This window comes from Callorhinchus milii, unplaced genomic scaffold, assembly GCF_018977255.1.
Source record: "Callorhinchus milii isolate IMCB2004 unplaced genomic scaffold, IMCB_Cmil_1.0 Scaffold3, whole genome shotgun sequence".
Taxonomy (NCBI): domain Eukaryota; kingdom Metazoa; phylum Chordata; class Chondrichthyes; order Chimaeriformes; family Callorhinchidae; genus Callorhinchus; species Callorhinchus milii.
Window position 1 is genome coordinate 47,650,046 of NW_024704744.1, and position 23,190 is coordinate 47,673,235.

General features: G+C 41.5%; 1 protein-coding gene across 2 annotated transcripts; it reads left to right on the forward strand.

The window, feature by feature from the left end:
- The first annotated feature begins 4,658 nt into the window (after positions 1-4,658).
- ccnc (cyclin C) lies at positions 4,659-21,813 on the forward strand. 2 transcript variants are annotated; one of them, XM_042333362.1, is made up of 12 exons: positions 4,659-4,742; positions 7,580-7,686; positions 8,395-8,479; positions 9,920-9,989; positions 10,532-10,583; positions 11,084-11,139; positions 12,804-12,839; positions 13,314-13,405; positions 15,896-15,963; positions 16,517-16,596; positions 19,059-19,177; positions 20,205-21,813. In XM_042333362.1, exons 1-12 carry the CDS (start codon positions 4,711-4,713, stop codon positions 20,257-20,259), a joined length of 852 nt encoding a protein of 283 aa, XP_042189296.1. In that variant the 5' UTR covers positions 4,659-4,710; the 3' UTR covers positions 20,260-21,813. The 2 variants fall into 2 exon arrangements, with proteins under 2 accessions (XP_042189296.1, XP_007891144.1); XM_007892953.2 differs by lacking the exon at positions 4,659-4,742 and adding an exon at positions 6,393-6,455.
- The last annotated feature ends 1,377 nt before the right edge of the window (positions 21,814-23,190 follow it).

Genomic DNA, 23,190 nt, shown 5'->3' on the forward strand with positions numbered 1-23,190 from the left:
TTTGGAATAGATATTAAACCAGAGTCTTGCCTATCTATTCAGGTAAATGTTAAAGATCCTATAGCACAATGGGAAAACAGAATTGAGTTTCTCCTAGTATATCCTCCAGATAAATTGATCACTCAACTAAAGACTGCAATACCAATACATACAATACTGAATTAACTTCCTTTCTTTCTACCTATTAGTTAATTGGCCCTTGATTTCTTATATTTGGCTCTGTAATATAGTATACACATTTACCAATATTATTAGCTCTGCAAATTCAAAATTAACAAATTGCCACAACTCTGTGAAAAGGTAACATTGTTGGACACCATATTTTTTTGAAACATTTAAAATTGAATAACAAGTACCAAATATCCCAACACGTGTAACAGCCCAATCTGCCTAATTAACAACAGGCACAGAAAATTTAAATGCTTCCCTACAATATTTGATCTTTGAAACAGTATGATGACAAAGGTGCTTGGATTCTCAAAGCACTATGTGAAGAACAAACCGGTGCGTGGTTCATCTGTTTCAATTATTCCTGCAGTCACAGTGCCTCATCAGAATGGAAAGATTAATTTATCATTCCCATCCAACATGAGTGGATGAAAATGAAACCTATATAAATAGAGCAATATCGCCACATAACTACCCCACCAATTATGTCAATGCTCAGAGAATTCATATTGAATGAGGAGCTCTGGTATCACTGCAATTGCAGAACTGGAAGATGGTGAATGTCACCCCAAATATTCAAAAAAGAATATCCCAATAACATAGCCCAATAATATATGCATCTTATGTTTATGTGTAAAGTGCAAAATCTACAAGGAGTATTTAGCATGGATTTAGAAACCACTTAGAAGCAAATGGTTTTCATCCTACAATATCCTGTAGCATATTGGTCAAAGCATTCGCCTCGCAAGCGAGAGAACCTGGGTTCGATTCCCAGACAGGATGAAACCTTAGACAAGTTTCTTTACTCCACAGGCTTCTATTTTATTATTATTATTATTATTTACCTAGCAGTAAGTAGGACCCTGGTTGTTAGTTGATTGGAAGAGCACTTTCCGGGGGTAACATCTGTAGCTCAGTGGTTAGAGTACTCGCCTCGCAAGTGAGAGACCTGGGTTCATATTCCCGGCAGAGCAAAACTTTGGGCAAGTTTCCTTACTTTACAAACCTGATAATAAACTCTCAAGAAAAAACTCAAAACAATAATAAATTGGTCACTTCAATCCACAACTGTTTGTGAGACACTGCTGGGCGCAATTGGATGCCGCGTTTCGTCCACAAATATACAGTCAATTCAGTTTACAGTATATTCTGTGAAGCGCTTTGAGACATCTATTATTATTATTATTATAAGGATATTCATGTATTGAAGAGAGTTAAAAGTGAACCAATGATCTGAAAAAAATAGAAATTCGACCTGGGCTTATATTTACTCTAAATTTTAGTTGGGAGAATTCACAAATTCCTAAATACAGTCTTAATTTTAAAGCTGATTTTCTACAAATTCTTTTAAGAACCAAAGCAAACCCAGCTTCAAAGTCAAGACTTGATTTGAAATAAATGGAATGAAATATATTGAATGAGCTATAAATAGAGTAAACCTAAACTATTGGGAATTTCTTTTCAATAGTGCTTTAAGTTATCAGGAGAGAGTTGCACAAGTACAAAATGAACCAGCTTGAAGAAGGTACCTCCTTGAAGAAATAGAACTTATCAAGAGGATAGGTGAAAGCAATACCTAGGGTTATTGACTTATCGTACCTTTTCGGAGTGGTGGAAAGAACACAGCAAAAATATCTATCCAATAGGAACATACTTTCTCCTAAATTTCATGTGTATAAATGCAATACCATATAATTTACATTTATATAATGTCAGTCATGTTGGGAGGATGTCCCAACGCACTTTATACTGCTGGCTGGACATGGAATTTGGAACTGACAGAGATTAGCATTTATTATTGGGCTATATTTGTTCATAAAACAAATGTACAGCAGTTACAAATATAAATTAGCACTTTCTATATGGGGTAGAGCACAAACCTACTCACTGAGATACACTGTCACTTCAAATCCCATTTGAGACATTGCTCTGGAGTGAGCCTCTGACTTTGAACGGTCAGCTTCAGAGCAATGTTTAATCGGTAAAATTTGTGATATTTTAAAAACATTCCTTGGATTGTGTTATTACGTTTCTCCCATAGGAGTGAGATTTGTGATCAAGAAGAATGAGATAGATTGGAAGCTCATGAATATACATGGAATTGTGTTTATTTTTTTCAGGTGTTAGCCTGGCTCAATTTGTCTAAATTGTGGGACTTTGAATTCAGTCTCGGTTGACTTTCCAATGTAGCTTTGGGGGTACTGCTGCATTATCAGAGGTGATGTTCTTTGAATGAGTTCATGAAACTGGATATTTTTCCTACAAAATATCAGAATGCCAGGATTATCCGCTACTCCCCCTCTGTCCTTGTCTCCCACCGTCCTCCCCGCTCCCTCTTGGGGATGCCATCCGCAGACATGGGCTACATTTCCACATGTATACAGACGACACCCAATTCTATTTTTCCACCTCACTTTGTGACCCCCAGTCCCCTGATGTTCTGTCAGCACTGCCTGTCAGACCTCAGGAGCTGGATAAGCACAAATTTCCTTCAGCTGAACGTTGACAAGACAGAAGCCATACTCTTTGGCTGTCGTCAACGTCTAAAATCTCACGGTTCTCACCTCCTCCACTTACCCGACCTCCCCCTAAAACTCTCCGAACCCGTATGCAACCGAGGCATCAGGTTCGACCCCCAATTATTCTTCCTCCCCCACATCCAGTCCCTCACCAGCACCGCCTTCTTTCATCTCCGACGAATCACCCGTCTCTGCCAATACCTCTCTCCGAAAGTCGCTGAAACCCTGGTCCATGCCTTTGTCACCTCTCGGCTGGACTATTCAAACGCCCTCCTCGCCGGCCTCCCATCCACTGCCATCTATAAAATCCAAATCATTCAAAACTCTGCCGCCCCCATTCTCACCCGCACCAAACTCCGCTCCCCGATCACCCCAGTCCTTGCCAGACTGCACTGGCTGCCTGTCCCAGAGAGGATCGATTTCAAGGTTCTCACCCTTGTATTCAAATCCCTCCACTCCTCTGGACCCCCTACCTCTCTGACCTCCTCTCTCCTCAGCACAGTACCCGTTGCCTTCGTTCCTCCGGGTCTGGCCTCCTCCTTCTCCCCCCCCCCCCCAAGTCCTCCACCCCACCCTCGGCAGCCGTGCCTTCAGCCACTATGCCCCGAGACTCTGGAACTCCCTTCCTCACTCACTTCACCTCGCTTCCTCTCTTCCTATTTTCAGGTCTCTACTGAAGAGCTTTCTTTTCGACCGCGCCTTTAGTCACTTTCCTCCCCCTCCCCCCGGCTCGGCCCCGGGATCCGTTACTGTGAAGCGCTCTGAGACGCCGTCCGGGTGGAGGGCGCTATATAAATCCAAGTTGTTGGTGGTGTTGTTATTATTATTAAATTGAGGTCTTGTCTGCCTGTTCAGTTGGATGTCACTATTACACGTTATTATTTTATCCTCCAGATAAAACAGATCATTCACTTCATGACTGTTTGTGGGACATTGCTGTGTACAAATTGTCTTTTGTATTTGCTTACAAATACAAGTACAGTAACTACCCTTTACAGTAAAATCAGTGAAACCCTTTGATGACGTGATGAAGCGCCTTATCAAATGCAAGGAATGTTGACTGCAACAACAACAAATTGCAATTATGAATCCTCGTTTCACGCCAGGAGGACGTCCCAAGACGCTGGATATCATTTTGCAAGAGTGATACACATCAAAAACAGATTGCAATATTGAAGTGAAAAAGAGCGTAAGTCGCTGTCAACCTTTGCGATGAAATTGTCCCTCTTCTCTTCCCAACCAGTGGAGAACAGGACTCAAAAGCACATCTGGTATTTTGCAACACAATGGATGGATGGTCCACATTCAGCAACTGGGGGAAGAGGAATTAAAAATATTCACCTGAAGCAAAAGCACATTTTTTGGGGGGGGAACATATGTGCGTAAAAAAAAAAATTCCTACTGAGGTGAGAGGCTGTTAAAAAAAAAAAGAATCAGGAGACCCAGACCTGAGGTCTGTGCCCCTCAATGATCAATATGAAGAGCAGGACCGCCCTCCCACAGTGTCTGTGCTGCTGCTGCTGCTGTCTCGCCCCCGGAAAGCTCCGACCCGGACACTGCCGCCGGGGCGCCGCTGACTGTCGGATGAGTTTAGGTGTTGCAATCGGTCCGGAAAGCTGAAGATTTCGGAACCCCCCAAAAAAGTCAAAATGTTTACAACGAGAGAGAAATAGAGAGAAATGGAGAGAGGAGTGAGAGATACACAGAGAGGGACACAGGGAGAGAGGGAGTGAGAGATACACAGAGAGGGACACAGAGAGAGAGTGAGAGATACACAGAGAGGGACACAGGGAGAGATACACAGAGAGGGACACAGAGAGAGAGGGAGTGAGAGATACACAGAGAGGGACACAGGGAGAGAGAGAGAGGGAGTGAGAGATACACAGAGAGGGACACAGGGAGAGATACACAGAGAGGGACACAGAGAGAGAGGGAGTGAGAGATACACAGAGAGGGACACACACACACAGAGTGAGAGATACACAGAGAGAGAGTGATACACACACACACACAGAGTGAGGCTATGGCGGGTAACTTCTGGCAGAGCTCACACTAGTAAGTGACACAGGGCGGCCGGGGCCCGGGGCCGGGGCTCGGGGTTGGGGCCGGGGGTTGGGGCTCGGGGGTTGGGGCTCGGGGCCGGGGATGGGGCCGGGGCTCGGGGTTGGGGGTTGGGGCCGGGGGTTGGGGCTCGGGGGCCGGGGGTTGGGGCTCGGGGGCCGGGGGTTGGGGCTCGGGGCCGGGGGTTGGGGCTCGGGGCCGGGGGTTGGGGCTCGGGGCCGGGGTTGGGGCCGGGGGTTGGGGCTCGGGGCCGGGGGTTGGGGCTCGGGGGTTGGGGCTCGGGGCTCGGGGTTGGGGCCGGGGGTTGGGGCTCGGGGCCGGGGGTTGGGGCTCGGGGCCGGGGGTTGGGGCTCGGGGCCGGGGGTTGGGGCCGGGGGTTGGGGCCGGGGTTGGGGCTCGGGGATGGGGCCGGGGGTTGGGGCTCGGGTTGGGGCCGGGGGTTGGGGCCGGGGTTGGGGCTCGGGGTTGGGGCCGGGGTTGGGGCTCGGGGTTGGGGCTCGGGGTTGGGGCTCGGGGATGGGCCGGGGGTTGGGGCTCGGGGTTGGGGCCGGGGGTTGGGGCCGGGGGTTGGGGCTCGGGGTTGGGGCCGGGGGTTGGGGCTCGGGGTTGGGGCTCGGGGTTGGGGCTCGGGGCCGGGGTGGGGCCGGGGGTTGGGGCCGGGGGTTGGGGCCGGGGGTTGGGGCTCGGGTTGGGGCCGGGGGTTGGGGCTCGGGGTTGGGGCCGGGGGTTGGGGCTCGGGGCCGGGGGTTGGGGCCGGGGGTTGGGGCTCGGGGCCGGGGGTTGGGGCTCGGGGGTTGGGGCTCGGGGCTCGGGGTTGGGGCCGGGGGTTGGGGCTCGGGCCGGGGTTGGGGCTCGGGGCCGGGGGTTGGGGCTCGGGGCCGGGGGTTGGGGCCGGGGTTGGGGCCGGGGTGGGGCCGGGGATGGGGCCGGGGGTTGGGGCCGGGGTTGGGGCTCGGGGTTGGGGCCGGGGGTTGGGGCTCGGGGTTGGGGCTCGGGGGGGGTTGGGGCCGGGGGTTGGGGCCGGGGGTTGGGGCCGGGGGTTGGGGCTCGGGGTTGGGGCTCGGGGTTGGGGCTCGGGGCCGGGGGTTGGGGCTCGGGGTTGAGGCCGGGGGTTGGGGCTCGGGGCGGGGGTTGGGGCTCGGGGTTGAGGCCGGGGGTTGGGGCTCGGGGCCGGGGGTTGGGGCTCGGGGTTGAGGCCGGGGGTTGGGGCTCGGGGCCGGGGGTTGGGGCTCGGGGTTGAGGCCGGGGGTTGGGGCCGGGCCGGGGCTCGGGGCCGGGGCCGGGGGTTGGGGCCGGGGCGGGGCCGGGGCTCTGTGGTGGCCGTTGGCTGTACACCGTGTCAGTACCTGGAGCCCTGGCCCCGCCGCTGGAGGAGCTGAGGCTGTGCGGTCCTCTGTCTCTGTTCGGGGTTTTTTTTCCTTTTTTTAAAAAAAAAATTGTTGTGGGAGGAACAGGTGCGGTTTGTTATAATTACTGTGAGATTACAACAACAACAACAACAACAATGTTACATTTGTTTCGGGGTCTTTCACGTCGGGAGGATGTCCGCGAGGCGCTGGACAACCTGAGTTTGGGACCCGAGCCGGGGGTCGGGGAAGGCGGAGGGGCTGAGAAGGACGGTGACCGAGGGCACGGTCGAGGAGGAGGGTCGTGACGGAGGCGAGGGAGGGGGCGAGGCCGAGGGACTGCGGGAGAGAGTCCCACAGGGTGAGGGCAGCGCGGCTGAAGGGTCTCCCGCCAACGATGGGGCGGGTGGGGCGGGGGACGTGATGCAGGCCGGAGCCCGCTGAGCGGAGGGAGCGGGCAGGTTGGTAAGGGGTTAGGAGGTCGCAGAGGTAGCGGGGAGCGAGGCCATGGCGGCTTTGAAGGTGAGGACCAGGATCTTGAACTGTATCCTCTGTGTGATGGGAAGCCAGTGGAGTTGGGCGAGGATGGGGGTGATTGGGTCATGGAGTTTGGTGCGGGAGAGGACATGGGCTGCAGAGTTCTGGATGATCTGCAGCCTGTGGAGGGAGGAGTTGAGGAGGCCGACAAGCAGTGAGTTTGTGTCGTCGAGCCTCGATGCTGTGAATGAATGTATGGGGTCTTGGCGGTCTGCGGTGTGAGACAGTGGAGGAGCCGGGCCATGTTGCGGAGGTGGGGGAAGGCAGAGCGGATCACGGCACGGATGTGGGGTAGAAAGGATAGTTGAGGGTCAAACAAGATGCCAAGTTTCCGGACTGGCTTAGTAAGGTGGAGTGTGCATCCTTGGATGACACATTACAAAATAATGTGTCAGCCTGGCTCAGTTGGTAGTGCTTTCACCTCTTGAGTTACAAGATTGTGGGTTCAAGCTTCCTGTCAGGATTTTGAACTCACAAAGTCACGCTTGAATGCAGTGCTGGAGGTGCCATCCTTCACAAAATAATAATCCTTGCATTTGATATAACGCCTTCTCACGTCGATGAGATGTCTCAAAGCGCTTCACAGGATACACGGTAAACCTTTTAAATCTGGCACTTCAGGAGGGATTGACAAGATTCAAAGAGAAGTGAGTTTCTCCCAGTATCGTGGCCAACAGTCCCCTAGATTATTCACTTTGTGGCTTTTTGTGGCACTTTGCTGTGCACAAATTGGCTGCCCCATTTGTGTGGGGCGGTTGCTGCGCTTTGCAGTAAATCCTGTGAAGCATTTTGAGACATCCCCCTCATGTGAAAGGTGCAAGGATTATTAAATTCAAGATTCTTGTTACTACTTATTTGGATGTCATCTGCTTCATTCTGTATTTTGACCAATGTTTAACGTACTTCTCTTGTTGTTATCTCTTTAATATTGTTCTGTTTTTTCTGCAGTTTGCAGTGGATTCTTGACAAGCAGGATGTGATGAAAGAAAGGCAGAAGGACTTGAAGTTTCTCACAGAAGAAGAATATTGGAAATTGCAGATATTTTTTGCTAATGGTAGTGTTGTTACTGGTATTATGTTTCCTAGTAGATAACGCATTTGGCTAACTAAAGAGAAGGACGTTTCTTGCCAACAATCTTGTGGGACTTTACTGTTTGCAAATTGTCTGCATGTTCATCTAGAGAATATACACACACTATACTTTACAATAAAATCCTGTGAACTGTGTTGACATGTCCTCTTGATGTGGAAAAAGCGCTGCATTAAATGAAAGGATTATCGCTATAGGTGAGAGAAACGTTGACATCATTCAGTGATGATTTGCTATTTTGGTAATACTTTGGTGATAAAGTGCAAGATTTCTTTAGTTTCAGAACTTTGTGAATACATGCAGTACTGATGCTCTCAAATTAATTGTATATTTTAAATTAATTTCTGGATCTTAATTTTTCCATATGAAAAAATAATAGCTGCTTATTTCTCCTGTAAAATCCTGAAGAGTTTGAAATAATAATTATCTTTACATTTGATATAGTGTCAGGGGGACATCTCAAAGTACTTCACAGGATATCTTGTAAAGTGTAATGATTGTCTGGAGGGCAGAAATACATATACCTTTGCAAAGTAATATATATTTATTTCCTTTCATTTTGAATTTTTACTGTCAAAAATAAATCCGAGACCTGGATGTAGGGTTGTTTCCAAATATTCACTTCATGGATGATGTGTATCATTGAAGGGGAAATATTTTTTATTGCCAACAGTAATCCAAGCTCTAGGGGAACACCTCAAACTGAGGCAGCAGGTTATTGCAACTGCGACAGTCTATTTCAAAAGATTCTATGCCAGGTAAGGTGCTTTAATATAACGTGTGTGTGTATCTATATGTATATATAGATATATATAAACAAAACACATTTCTGTATTAAACTGTTTGAACGGTGTATAATCAGAGTGTCTACTCGATGCAAGAACTTTCACATAGGGATTGTGGGCTTTGTATGTCGTTCAAGGTCATGTGCACAATACTTAACTGCGCACGGTAACCGCGTCTATTGACATACATGGTGTGTTTGTTGCTTGTACAGCATAACGGATAGCTGGAGCAGCTATCTTTATAGTGTTTTTTCTGTGCAGATGGAGAACACCTCCATTTTGAATGATCTACCAATAATGTGTATGCATCCTTTATGGATCCACTCTACAGCAAGCTTATTTTGTAAGAACAACAACTTGAATTCAACTACTACTTGAATGTATGTAGTGCTCCTCATGCATTTTGGAGTGATTTGATTGTGCTGTTCAAACATAGTGCTGTAGTTATTAAGAGAGATTGGATAATATTTGTACAATCAATGTACTTGATCGAAGGGCCAGCATGACCGACAGTTTTGTAGATTATAATGTCTATCCCTTGGAATATCCAAATATTGGATCCTAACTGAAACTGTTCGCTGTATTGTTTATACAATTTAAGAACTTTTAACAATTTCTGTTCTTTCCTCATACCTTTCCTAAAGGTATGGGCTGAAGATTTTCTCCAAAGCCTTCACCGACCTACAGCAGGCTGGGGAGGAGGGTGGAGATTCAAAAGCAGCCGCAGGAATGAACATTATTTTGAGTAGCCTGATCTGCTTATCTCCACTAGGTCACCAACTCCAGGATGACCTAGTGGAGATAAGGAATGTGCTTCAAGGAAATTTCATAATGAACCTACACATACCACATCTCAATATAGAGGGAGGTATATGTGGTGATAATTGGGGGAGGGGGGAGGAGGAAGAAACACAGTTGCAAGAGATCACTTGTTTGCTGTTGGTACTTGCTGGTAGTTCTGACTAAGTAAATGCCTAGATTCTGATTAAATACAATTCTTTTTAGGATACAGAAATTGTACTTTTTGTTATTTAAAGCTGAATTTGAATGAAGTTTAGTTTTATTTGCATAACATTCTCCATGCATTTTAGAATCAGTTCCTTGTTTCTTTAAATTCAAGGACATAACATCATTCTGTCTTCAATAATAGTGCAGTATTGTGGAGGGCCGATTAAGTGATTGTTTCCCTGTCTACTTTGAAATCTGCGATGAACTGAATTATGTCTTATTTTTGTGTTTTAATAATCAGAACACCAGTATTTTTAATTACATTTTTAAGTATAACAAGATGTTGTGCATATGTTAAGTGTGCTATTGCATCATCAACCAAATGTTTATCAAAGCTAAGCAGTGACTTGTATTGTGCTTTAGTGATTTGAATATTAATGTAACTTTTTTTTAATATAATTTCAGGTATTCACTGAGGAGTATAGATCCAGTATTGATGGCTCCAACCTGTGTATTTTTGGCATCTAAAGTAGAGGTACTTTGAAATGATATTTTTTTTCTGAATTTAGTTTATAATTATGAATATAATTAGATCAGATTATCAGTCATTTAAGCACTTATTCAACTGAGGATTTTATAGAGCATTTCTATATATTTGTAAAAAGGTACATTGTGTGTAATTGATATTCTGTTACATGGCCTTTAAAGGGCTCACATTTAGGCATTAATTGTTTATGAAGTGCAATAGTTGAATTTTAAATTGAGATTAATACATGCAAATTACCTTGTTTTATAATCTGTATGCTGTGCTATATAGGGCAGTTTTCTATATTTCCAGTCTTTACCCTGAGACTCAAGTATGTTGCTTCCCATATATGCAAATTTGTCTTAAAACAGTAATGTGATAAATGAGCTAGAAATATGTTTAGGAGATTATTAATGTATTTTGGCCAATAAAGATTTTATCTCACTAGGTATACAGCCTTGGCTGCAAGGGGTTAAAATCAAATTCAGGCCCATTCAAGTCATAATGGACATGGAGTGCATGTAATAACACCGGCTCTTTTTATTTTCTAGGAATTTGGAGTTGTTTCAAACACACGATTGATTTCAGCTTCAACTTCAGTCTGTGAGTTCATTTTCTTTGCAAACAAAATCTGAAAATTTCAGAATTAAATCTCTTTTGAGACTGTAAAGCACTGGGTATCGTAAACGTTTAGAGGATTGTTCATGTGAAGTAGTTAAATCTTATGTTATGCAAGTGAAGGAAAGTGCATATGCCAGGAACAGTTACGGTGAGTTTTACGGGATTTTTTTCACAAGTGACGTGAACATAACATTTAGCAGCTTCAATATGGTCCACATTTGAATCACATTATAAGCGAACCTGTGTTGTAACTAAGCATGCTGTAATAGGAATTATCATGTGTAATTATACATATAAAGTATATTTTGAAAGGTGCATTTTCATGTTTCCTACCTATACTACATTGTGATTTTATTTCCTATGTTTTATGCACAGAGAAAAAGTAGATAAAACCTGTACTGCACACATTATTAGAAATCTGGTGGTTTTTCACTTAGTGTTTTGCTTAACATACTAATATATAATTTCTTTTTGAAATGCAGTAAAAACCAGGTTTTCTTATGCATTTCCGAAGGAATTTCCATATAGAATGAACCATGTAAGTATTACTTTCTTGTCTATATGTCTAAAACATTATACCTGATCAGACCATTGGTCTTTGAGCTGCTTGTTTGTTGAATTGAAGTTGATCAAGGCTCCTCGCCCCTTGGCCAGTCATGGAAGTGATGATTAATTTTGGGTGGGGTGTGTAAAATGTGTGTACAATGTTGTAAGAGATTGTTACATGCCATTCTTGTTTCATAGGAGTCTGGGGAATTAATTACGTTAACAAAACAGAGAATTTGGGGCTTGGAGTCCTTGAAGATTTAAGATCTATCTGTTAAATATTTTTTAATTTCAGGAATTCCTGTAAGAAGTGCTGATGTAATGATCTGAAATGCATGACAGATTTTAGCATTAGGTTTTTCTCACTTTTAGATATCGTGTTTTATATCATTTATTATCAATCTTAATATTAAACTACAAAATATTTATTCAATATTTTAAATTCTTTGCACCACAGGATTTTAATTTTTAAAAAAATTCCTTATGTATAATTCACTTAAATTATCTATTACATTATTACATTCTTAGTTCATTTGTTATATTAATAATGGAACCCTCAATCAGGGCGCTTTGTTTAAAAAAAACACACTAGGTCTGGATATTTGGATTAGTAATGTTACTCTTTGCCAGTTTTATGTGCCACACTGTAATAGTCTCTCCTTTCTCTAATGTGAGGAACACTGCAGCAGATATAATAGAGCTTCCAGCAGTGGTGCATACACACATAGGTCTATCAACTATTACTCTCTTTTAAATGTACTGGTGCCCTGCACTGTTCATATACTTCCCTCATAACATATAAAAACAAATACAAGCATTTACAAAGCATATGATGCAGTATTTTCTTTTCAGGTATGTGATATGCTGTCATAAATAATGTGGTGGATACATTTCATTAAAAATGCTGCTACATTGGTTTCTCTTCCTTTGTATTGGTGTGTGTGTGTGTCCGTGTGTGAAACTCAGCAAAAAATTTTATAGTTGGATTCTAGAAAAGTTTTTCAAACAAAAACTTTTAATAGGAAAGCTTTGAGTGTGACCATTGGTATAAACCCTGACAGTGAGAACAATTTGGTTACTTTCCCAGAAAATCCAGGTGAGTGGAACAGAAAGAGTGATCTAGTTTTTGTATACCCCATAACATTAAATTTAGAGAGATTTAGTGGACAGGATTTCCATAAATCAACATTGCAGAACCAAAAGCATTAGTTTTCTGTCTTCATCTTATTCTCTCTCCCTTCTTTTAGAGTTTCCCTGTGGCGTGTCCTTTTGATCTGCCAAGAGGGTTGGCACATTGCTTGCTCCCAGGCCTTTGCCAGTGGTGCTATTGTACCAATGCTTCATTTTAGAACATAACTCTTTCTCCTCCTCCCCCGCCCCAGCCCAAAAGTGAATGTGCCAACATCCTGTTCCATCTGGTTGTTGAAACGTTTGCCAGAAATAAATCAACATAAATAGATCATTTCTCTTTACTGTGACAGTTAATATCTTCCCTGATGCTTTTCCTGCATATTTTCTTGCATTTTCTTGTTCCCCTTTTGAAAGAAAATCTAAGGAGAGCATCAGAACATTTGAATATTCTTTTGATAGAGTGACTGAAATAATCTGACTTGTGAGTGCTGCTTTGTGAATTGTTTTTAATTTAATACTTCACAGATATTGGAATGTGAATTCTATCTATTAGAGTTAATGGTAAGTGTTTTGGCTTTCATTTTTCTGTGTTTTTATTTACATCAATGTGAGGTATTTCAGTGGCTATGACTGAAATGCTTTCCCATTTCAGACATCAAGCCCTCCCAAGACAGATACTACAAACTTTCTCCAGAAAAAAATCTACCTTCTAATCTGCCCAACTGTGTGTTTTAGCCACAAATTCAGAAGAAAATCCTATACATAGCACTAGTCTAATATTATTATTTTCCACACCAGACAACATTTCTGGGAAGTATTTTATTGATGCGAGCCTGTACACATATTAGAAACTGATTGAAACTGTCCATATTTATTTCAAGTAAAACTCATAGATTCTGGAAAGAAAGAAGACTTCATGTAATCATTCTGGGCTGGATTTGAACCTAGGTCAAGTGGTGAAAGGGTAGTGTGCTATCTTACTGCTTTATGTTGATGGTGTCATTTATTGTACCTCTTTCTTTTGTTTTCTGTTAGGATTGCTGTCTGATAGTGTACCATCCATACAGACCATTACTACAATATGTGCAAGATATGGGACAAGAAGACATGCTGCTACCATTAGCATGGTAAAGGCTTATACTTGATTGTCAATGTTTTGTAGTCTTTGTAGTGGTAGTAATGATAATAATCCTTGCATTTGATATGGTATCTTATCACATTGTTGAGACATCTCAAAGTGCTTCACAAAATATATTGTAAAGTGGATTGACTGTGTATTATGTGGGCGAAATGCAGTAGCCAATTGCACACATCAATGTCCCACAAACATTGAGTGACCACTTTTTTTGAGAGATTATTACACCTGGAAATTGATCCGCCAATGGACGAACAACCAGGTTCCCACTTCCTGCTAGGTAAACAGAGGCACGTGGAGTAAGGAAACTTACCCAAGGTTTCACCCCGCCTGGGACTGAACCGGGGTCCTCTTGCTCGCAAGGCAAGAGTTTGAACCACTATGCTACGGGACTCTTAGGCCATGTTTCTTATGTCTTGTTTCTCACAATCGGAACTGTTCTGGTTTTAAAGGCCTGTTCACAAAACTGTTAGTTAGAGAAATTCTTAGAAGAGTAACTCTGCTATCCACTGAAGATTGGTTGCTTTCATGTTTCTCAGTAGACTGGAGTTGATGAGAGGAAAGGATATTCTGTTTTGTTCAATAAGTGTAGAAAATATTTTGATGTGCACCTATTATAGAAATTTTGAGTTCAAATTCTAGGGGAGTGCTGCATTGTTCAAAGTGGCAGATGAACTATTAAACCAAGGTTCTCTCTGCCTCCTGGTTTTAATGCTTCTGATGGTGCTGGGTTTCTGCATGTGTCAAATACCCAGCTGGCCAAAAAAAAACTTATTTTATCAGATCAGACTTGTTGAGTATGATAAAGGAACTCAAATAGCAGCTCTTCTTGAATGTCCTTGGTCTGCAGCAGTGCTGAAAAATGAAATGGTATCCTTTTCTTTTTGTTCTTTTGTTAGTGTAGTATGTACATAGAGAATATTATTTCGATAGTAATTGTATTGGGAGTTTATAGGATTTCCACTTTAGTGACATGCACTACGTTTGAACAGGCGCTTTGCTTTGCTCATCAGGGGTATGTTTAGCATCTTTCTATATGGCTGCTCTTTTGTTGAGGGCTGTTCTCTTTCACTTTAAGTTTACACCTTTTCCTTTGTTTTAAATACCAGTGAAATACAGCCCATTAGTATTACTGTCTGTACTTTGTGGAGAAGCCTAGAATTCAGTGAGGAACAAGCAAAATATTGTTTCCCCCTTGCTGGAAAATGACTGTTTTTCAACTAGCACTTGTCTTTAACAAACTGCAAAGGGAAATGTACCTTTCTACAATGCAATTTGCTTGGTTGAGTAATGTGTTGGATCACTGAAATTCTATGCATTGATTTAAAGGCCAGTGTGTTTTTCAGGGTACATGTACTAAGTTACATTTTATATAAAATTGTATTGCATTACACTGATGAGCACATTTTAAGATTTTGTTGCTGCTTGTCCCCAATTATTTGAGGGAGACCATAAATGCAAGCAATTTGGTTTGGATATACTATTGGTAAACTTGTCTGATCTCAAATTATTTTGCTTTGAATTTAGACCAATGATCTTATTTTGTTTCTCCAATTGTGTCCTGAACTACAAAAATTACTGACTTCTGGGTCCCAGTACCCTGGGACATCTTTCTGACGTGAAGGACAATTACAAGTGTAATCTGTTGTAAGGAGTGTGAGCTGGGCTTAGTTAGTAGTACATCACCTCTGAGTCAGAACATTGTGGGTTCAAGCCACAGCTTGGAGGTGCTTCCAGGTGTTGACTCTGAACTTATATACACTAGCTGACACTCGAATACAGTGCTCGGGTGTACTGCGTTGCGAGAGGTTCCTTCAGATTAGACCTTAAATCTGTTGAGGTGGACATCAAAGATCCCGTGGCACTATTTAAAAAGAGAAGGGAGTTTCTCCCTGTGTCCTGGCCAACAATTCTTCAGGTAAAATTGGTTACTCACTTCATGGATGTTTGTGGGACGTTGCTATGTGAAATTCGCTGCTGCTCTCATTTACTAAAAATAATTTGCTCAAAAATACAATCAATCCACTTTACAATATATCCTGTGAAGCGCTTTGAAACATCTCGACAATGTGATAAGGCGCTGTATCAAATGGAAAGATTATTATTATTTGTAATAAATCCATTCTCCTTGCATGAAAAGCAATATATCAAATGAAGGATCATCATTATAATCTATGCATGCCTTCGGGTCCCTGGTTGGCTGTGGACAGGTATGACCTCTAAAATTGATGTTAGATGTTTAGCTATGAGAATTAATTTTGCTTGATTTGGAGAAATGGAAACCTAACTATAGGCAAGTAACATTTAGTTCTGCCAAAAGGTTTATTGGAAATGGCACAACTTCAGTTTATAATTGTTGGCCGAATATCATTCTAGATTTTTTTTCAGATGTTATTAGAAACCAAATATTTTGCTACCTTAAGTTGCAACTCATGCTAAAATGTGTTAATCTATTCAATTTAACTTTCTCAAATCTGTGCAGGAGGATAGTAAATGATACATACAGAACAGACCTCTGCCTCATGTATCCTCCATTCATGATAGCTTTGGGTAAGTCTATTTGTTCAACTGCAATAAAGTATGTTGGGATTTGTTAGCATTAAATCTGAATATGTCATTCTCCCAGGCATTTTATACCTGAGATTAACTGAATGATGTGCATAACCAAATGATTCTAGTAACAAAATGCCCCCTCCCTGTCTTAGTATAATTGCACATACTAATTTTGAACTGCTATTCTAGATAGCTAAACTTAGGTATTAATTTGAAAAGCAAGATTACTTATGAGATAGTAAATTGTACCAATAATTTACTTTCAGGGACTACAATTGTCTCTTGAAAGCACAGTCGCACACATGCTAAGTGAATAAGACTAATTGGGGTGTGACAAAATTGTATTAGCATGTTGGTATCTGACATTCATTTCTTACATTGGAATCAGCACTTGTAAATCTAAGAATCCTAACTATTAGTTGCATGTTGGGAATGCAATAAGAACACAGCTTTCTTCAATTCTGGCGTGGAGTGAGGCGAACATGAAAATATACTTTGTAGAAAGGATGTTTTAGTGGACAGTAAATTAAATGCTTTGATTTCTCTACAGCTTGTTTGCACGTGGCATGTGTGGTCCAGCAAAAAGATGCACGACAATGGTTTGCTGAACTTTCAGTGGACATGGAGAAGGTGATGGAACTCTGAATCAGACATGAGCATGTTCTCAAAATGTAGTTTTAATATCAGTTAACCATGTTATCATTCTATAAGAGCAGGGGAGTGGGACTGATTGAGTAGCTCTTCCAAAGAGCCGGCACAGGCACAATGGGCCGAATGGCCTCCTTCTGTGCTGTAATACTCTAGGATTTCGTGTTCCAATTTATCAATGATCCAATTTGGAAAATAGGTTTGGAAGAAAATGGCTATTATAAGGGCAACAGAATCTCCATTGTAGAGTCAACACCTTTTTCATTGTTAGAAAAAGAACTTGCGCTTCATCATGCCTCAAAGTGCTTCAGATGATTACTTCAACTGTAGCTTTGTATTTGTAAACAAATGTGGCATCCACTTACTGAATAGAAACGTTCCAACACAATCAAGAGACAGATGACCAATTAAACTGGAGTTTTATTGAGCAGGACATGGGTATAGCCTCCCTTCTTTCCAATCATGCCATGGATTTTTATCCAGTTTATAACTCCCATATATTTACAGTCTTCGGGAACTACTTTGTGCACAGCAAGGAAGTTCAGAAGTAGGGAACTGAATTTCCACAACAGTTATTCAGTGATTAAAATATTTCCTGAGATGTTGTCTAAGTCCATTTTTGTGTGTGTATGAAATTGTCAACTTTTCCATAAGAATTAAGTTCTTTGTTTTTATTTTTTTTCTCCAATAAATTCCTGGAGTATTCTTCCATTCCTTCCTGATTGTTTTAAAAGGAAAAGCTAAATAGGTTAAATGGGCTTTTCCTGCTCCTAAAAAGCTCTTAATTACTGATTTTTCACATGAACGTTGACAGACATACCAACTCACGATTTCCTAAAATCTTGCGATTTTTGTGAGTCTCATGAGATTTGGTTCTGTGCACTTCTTTCAGCTGCACATGAAGATGTATGCTGTGGTCTGTAGTCTTTTCCCTCCTCCTTTCTTCTCCAGTACACCACAAGAAGGTAAGTCACACAAGTAGTCATTTTTTTTACACACATGTCAGTGAGAAAATTGATAGAATTCTTTGTAACCCTGAATTCACTTCCCCTCCTGAATTATAATATTTTTCCGATTTTTTTAATATAGTTTCTATATTTTTAAAAGAAACATTGCCAATGAAGCTTCTGCTTAGATTTTTTAAAATTAAATTGATTTCAATTATATTGAAAGAGACCATCAGTTTCGTTGTCCAGCTCCTTTTTGATCATTGTCTGCTTTCTAAATGAAATGGTAATAACTTTATGCCTGCTTCCTGCGCAGATATAATCTTCCTGTGAGGCTGTTTAGAGAAATTTCAGTTTTGCTGAAGAATGCAATGTGCATACGAGATGACAATAGTCGGTCATTTGGTGCAAGTGAACTACTAAACTAACTTTGCAACGGTGTACAAACAATTAACCCAGAATATTTAAATATTTTTGTTGTATAGAGCAGGTGATACATTGGGGATGTAAAATATTTCTTATAGTTCTCGTACTGTCTGAGTTTTAATGCAGTCTCTTCATTTAAGGCCCCAAGTAAATGTGTCCATCCAGTCAAGAACTCTTTACAAATCTTTGTGAGATTTTGCGTTAGATTAGTTGTGATTGAAGGTTATGGCATCGAGCCCCACGTAGAGATTTTGAGGTCACAGTCCAGGCTTGAAATCCCAGACAGTGCAGTGTGGGGGAGTGCTGACTTCATATAAGACCATAAACCAAGGTCCCGTCCCGTCTGCCAGTTCAGGCGAATGTTAAAAGTTCTGACACTATTTGAAAAAAGTGAAGGGATTCTTCCAGTGTCATGGTCAATAATCTTCCAGATAAATTGATCATTCACTTCATTGGCTGATTGTGGGTCTTTGCTGTACATAAATTGCCTGCCATGTTTGCTACAAATAAACAGTCACAACACTTGATGTCAATTACCTATGAAGCACTTTGAGATATTTCAATGCTGAAGGCATTGTAGCAAATCCAGAGACTACTATTATCATTATTACTGCATCAATCTTATTCATAGTGACAATAGAAATGCCACTTTGGTAAAAGAGAAAAGGCTGTGCAGATGTTTTGATTTATGGGAAACCTTCCTGATACTATGTCAATGTGTACATAAACTGAGAAAAGGTTCAGTTTCCCAATTTGGCCCTCTTTTATGTCAGTTGTTTGCCTATCTGTGCTCCTGCAATACACCTGCTTCTCTCTGGATCCATGCATAGGCACTCTTTGTCACATCTGGAGGTATAGTTGTACTGTATTATAAGCTGTTGTACTAATATTTCTGGTAAACATTATCAATTAATTTATCAATCAGGGAGTTAATTCTCTGTTCTCTTATTTGAATCTCTATTAAAGTATGTTTTAATACACCCATTCCAACTGAAGAACCCCAGTAGTTTCTGCTGTATAAATATAAATGTATACATTTTAAAATTCTGGTCCTTGTTTCTATTTACACAGATCCTCGAGATAATCCGAGTCATTCTGAAGTTGTATGATCTATGGAAGAGCTTTGATGACCGGAAGGAAATGGCTGCAATCCTAAACAAGATGCCAAAACCCAAACCACCTCCGAATAGGTGAAGGATCAGATATAAAAGATTACACTTTTTTAAAACAAAACCAAATATTAAGATATGAATCAGGAAGAAAGGTGAAATTTGGGTTTTAAAATCATCTAGGTGGGGAAGAAGGGAAGACAGGTGGGTAAGGGGTTCAACAATCTTGAGAAAGGGTAATTGGAGGAGGACAGAGTGTCTCAATTTCAATGTGCAATATTAGTGTTGGGAGGAGAGAGAGCATGTTAAATTGTTTTTTGGGAACTTGGAAAGAACTGAAAGGAAAGATCAGAGCAGCAATTTAGGAGTGCAAGAGGGTTGCTGGAAGAACCTCCGTAAGAGTGGTATTCAAGTCTTAGACAGAAATAAAAACAGAAGTCGCTGGGAACATGCAGCATCTATGGAGAAAGAGAGGAAAGTGAATGACCTTTTGTCAGAACAGAAGTCTTAGACAGACTTGGATTTTACAGGGAATTGAGTTCTTGAGAAGATTGACTTAAAAGGAAACAGCTTCACGGAGGCAGCTTTTGCAATTGAATAATGTATGTGAGCATTCTGCTTTAAGAGGCAATCAGGCAAATAGTGATAATTTGAAGGGCAAGTCGGACCACTTTTCTTGTATATATAAAAATGAGCACATTTGCAAGGACAGGTTCAGGGTAAATTGGAGGACAGAAAATTGTTTTAAGTGTATGCTAAAATGCCATTTTACTGTGCCGAGGCCATAGTATTGTAACTCCCTTGACAAGTATCCCAGATGATAAGTTTGTAATTTCGTCTGATTGAGAGCAGGGTGCCAGCCTGGAGTTTGGGTGATCTTCCCCACAAGGAGGGAGAGAGGGAGGAACTATTTGAGGGTTAGTCACCCTACGGCATTTGTTAAAGGTCTGATAAGACAGCTCTCTATTGTGGTTAGGGAATGTATTAGGAAGACTTGAACAAAATCAGGGTAGAAATTATAGATACTGTATAATCTAAATATTTTTATTCATCTGTGAGAATTTATTATACATGTTAATGATATTTCCCCCTCTTCTCTCTGAAACAGTGAAGGAGAACAGGGTCCTAACGGCAGCCAAAATTCTAACTACAGCCAATCATAAGCAATCAGCAGTTGTGGCGTAAAGCATATGCAGACTTTTCTGAAAGCACAGCCTTTCACTTCAAAATAACTGAGGCAAAGGGAGGACTTAATGTGCTGTGTGGGACTAGACACAGATTTTACAATAATTCTGGAAAGAAAAATTGTCATTGGAAATGGAGAAAAATTCTCTGGAAGAGTTGCTGCTGCAAAACAAGACTCATGAGTATCATTAATTATTAACATTACATTTGTAAACTGTTTATATTGGGTCTCGTAGAGATGGTATCCCATTTAGTGACCAACTGAAAAGCTGTGCTTTTGAATTGTGCACAATAAAAATCGATACCATATTACAGCATTGTTCAATTCTAAACTGAAATCCTAGAAACAATCTGCAATGGGTTGGGGGAGAAGATATTATTCAGTAGATACATTTAAATTCTTTTGAAAACTATTTACGGATAGTAAATTATTCTTCAGGAACATTACTAGTTCCATTTGGGCTATTATGTAAAATGGCTTCCCTTAATTGTAAAATGAATCTGAGAGGCTGAGATAGGAGTACAGACAGTATTTCTAGTCAGAACCACAAAACTTCAAATATAAGACTGGACAGTGATTCATTATATGTTAAAATCTTTGGAAGAACAAGCAGAAATATTAAGTCTGCACTATTTTTCATCAGATTTTAGTTTGTCACACCTGTTCAAAAATTAAAATCTGAAGAGAATAAGTTTGTTTAATGCAGTGCTATTAACAATGTTTGGTGGATGCAGCAGTCCTTTGCTACTATTTTGGTTGACAAGGATGTTGGTCCATATGGCAAATGTGACCCTAACTGAATGTCTTAAGATTAACTTGTTATTTTGACTACTGTACTTTTTGCTACTGTGGCTATTTGGTCAAAATCAATAACTTAAGAATGTGCCTAGCAGAAATGTTAAAAACTAGCTGGTCTACCACTCTTATGAATGTGTTTTTGTCTTGCCACAAAGCCTGAACACACAAACAGTTGTGCGTTTTCTGCTTATAGCGTTTAAAGTGGTTGATATGCACTCATGTTTTGCACTCTTTCCCCTCTTCCAATATATTTCTTTAAAATCCATTTGTTTCCCCACACCCTCCCATACAGCATTTTTTTAAAAAAATATCAGTTTGAATGACTTAGAATTTTAATACTGAATTCTTTTTCAAGAATTTAAAATAATAATACCAGATATTATCCATGTAGGTGTGGGATCAAAGCTATTATCAGGTCTCCATTAAAGAAACAGCTACTCACTTACATGTGGGCAGGGCATTAATATAGTTGGTCCTTTTGGGGCCAATCTGGATGTGACTTTTTAATGTCTTTGTTGATAGCTTTTCTTGTGCAGCAGAATTAAGATTTTTAAAGGTACAGTGTAGTTGAAGACAATCATGCAAGTCAGTGGAGACCATTACACTTCACCCTGAAGAGGCACCAACCTTTACTACTGACATTCTTACAGAGAAAGCACATTTTTCAGATGTCTGTAATTGTTAAAGTTGAAATTGTTATAAGTACATTAAAGTGGGTTTGTTGCAAATATGATTTGTTTTCACATCTGCCTTCATTTATTTTCTGTACAGGAAAATTCTTGGAATCTAAACTCCAAAAGTGTCACGTTGATGTAATGTTTAATGGTAATGACATGCTTGAAATACTTGAGTTTAGACCAGTTCCTTGCCTTACCAGAGAAGATTTTGACTCATCCAAAATAACCTTTGACTGGTCTAGAATAACCATTTGTAAAAGATCTCTTTGGATGAACTTTGTGCTGCATGAGGTTCCAAGTTGAAATATCTTTGTTCCACTGCAATGGGAAGCATTCATTACAGTATTGTTTTGACCTAAAATGGCTACCTTGCGTGTTGTTGCTTACTGATCAGTGATTAAGCCAAGGAACTTGTCTAAATATGTCTTACAGCTAGCTGCTGCTGGTTACTGAATTTAAGGAAGTCATTTTTTTGAAATCAAAGTGATAGAAATTATCATGTGTATGTTTACCACCTACATACAGTAGCATAGACCATACATGAAAATGCAAGTTCAACATTCACTAACCTTTGTTCTAATTCTCCAATGTTTATAATTTGGATTTTATACTGATATTCAGTGAAGTTTATCAAAATACAAAATTGTTCAAAAATAAAGCATCCTCATAAATACTGTAGTAACTGACAAATTATTATATAATGTGAATAGTTAAGTTCACTTTCTGTAGGATTGCATGACTTTCAATATGTATGAACCAATATCCTATGCCACGGAGCTGTAAGTTGCTTTCTCTTAGGAGGAAGTTACAACAAAATTACACTTGTATAGCGCCTTTCACGTCCCAAGGCGCTGGACAATCAGTGTTTTGGACCCGAGCTGGGGGTTGGGATCAGGAAACGCAGGGGGAGGGGGGAAGGAGGGTGACCGAAAACATGGTCGAAGAGGAGGGTCTTGAAGAAGGCAAGTGAAGGGGCAAGGTGGAGGGACGACGGGATGGAGTTCCAGAAGATGGGGGCAGTGTGGCTAGAGGCCGGCCCGCCAATGGTGGTGCAGGTGAGGCGTAGGACGTGATGCAGGCCAGAGCTCACTGAGCGGAGGGAGCAGGCAGGTTGGTAGGGGGTTAGGAGGTCGCAGAGGTAGGGAGAAGCAAGGCCATGGAGGGCTTTGAAGGTGAGTTCTGGATGATCTGCATGCAGCCTGTGTAGGGAAGAGTTGGGGAGACTGACAAGGAGTTGGCATAGTTGAGCCTGGATGTTATGAATACATTTGGGGGTTTTGGCGGCCTGCGGTGTGAGACAGTGGCGGAGCTGGGTGATGTTGCGGAGGTGGGGGAAGGGGGGTGTAGAAAGGATAGTTGAGGGTCAAACAAGACCTGAAAAGCGCTATATCAAATGCAAGGATTATTATTATTATTATAATGTTCTGGACTGG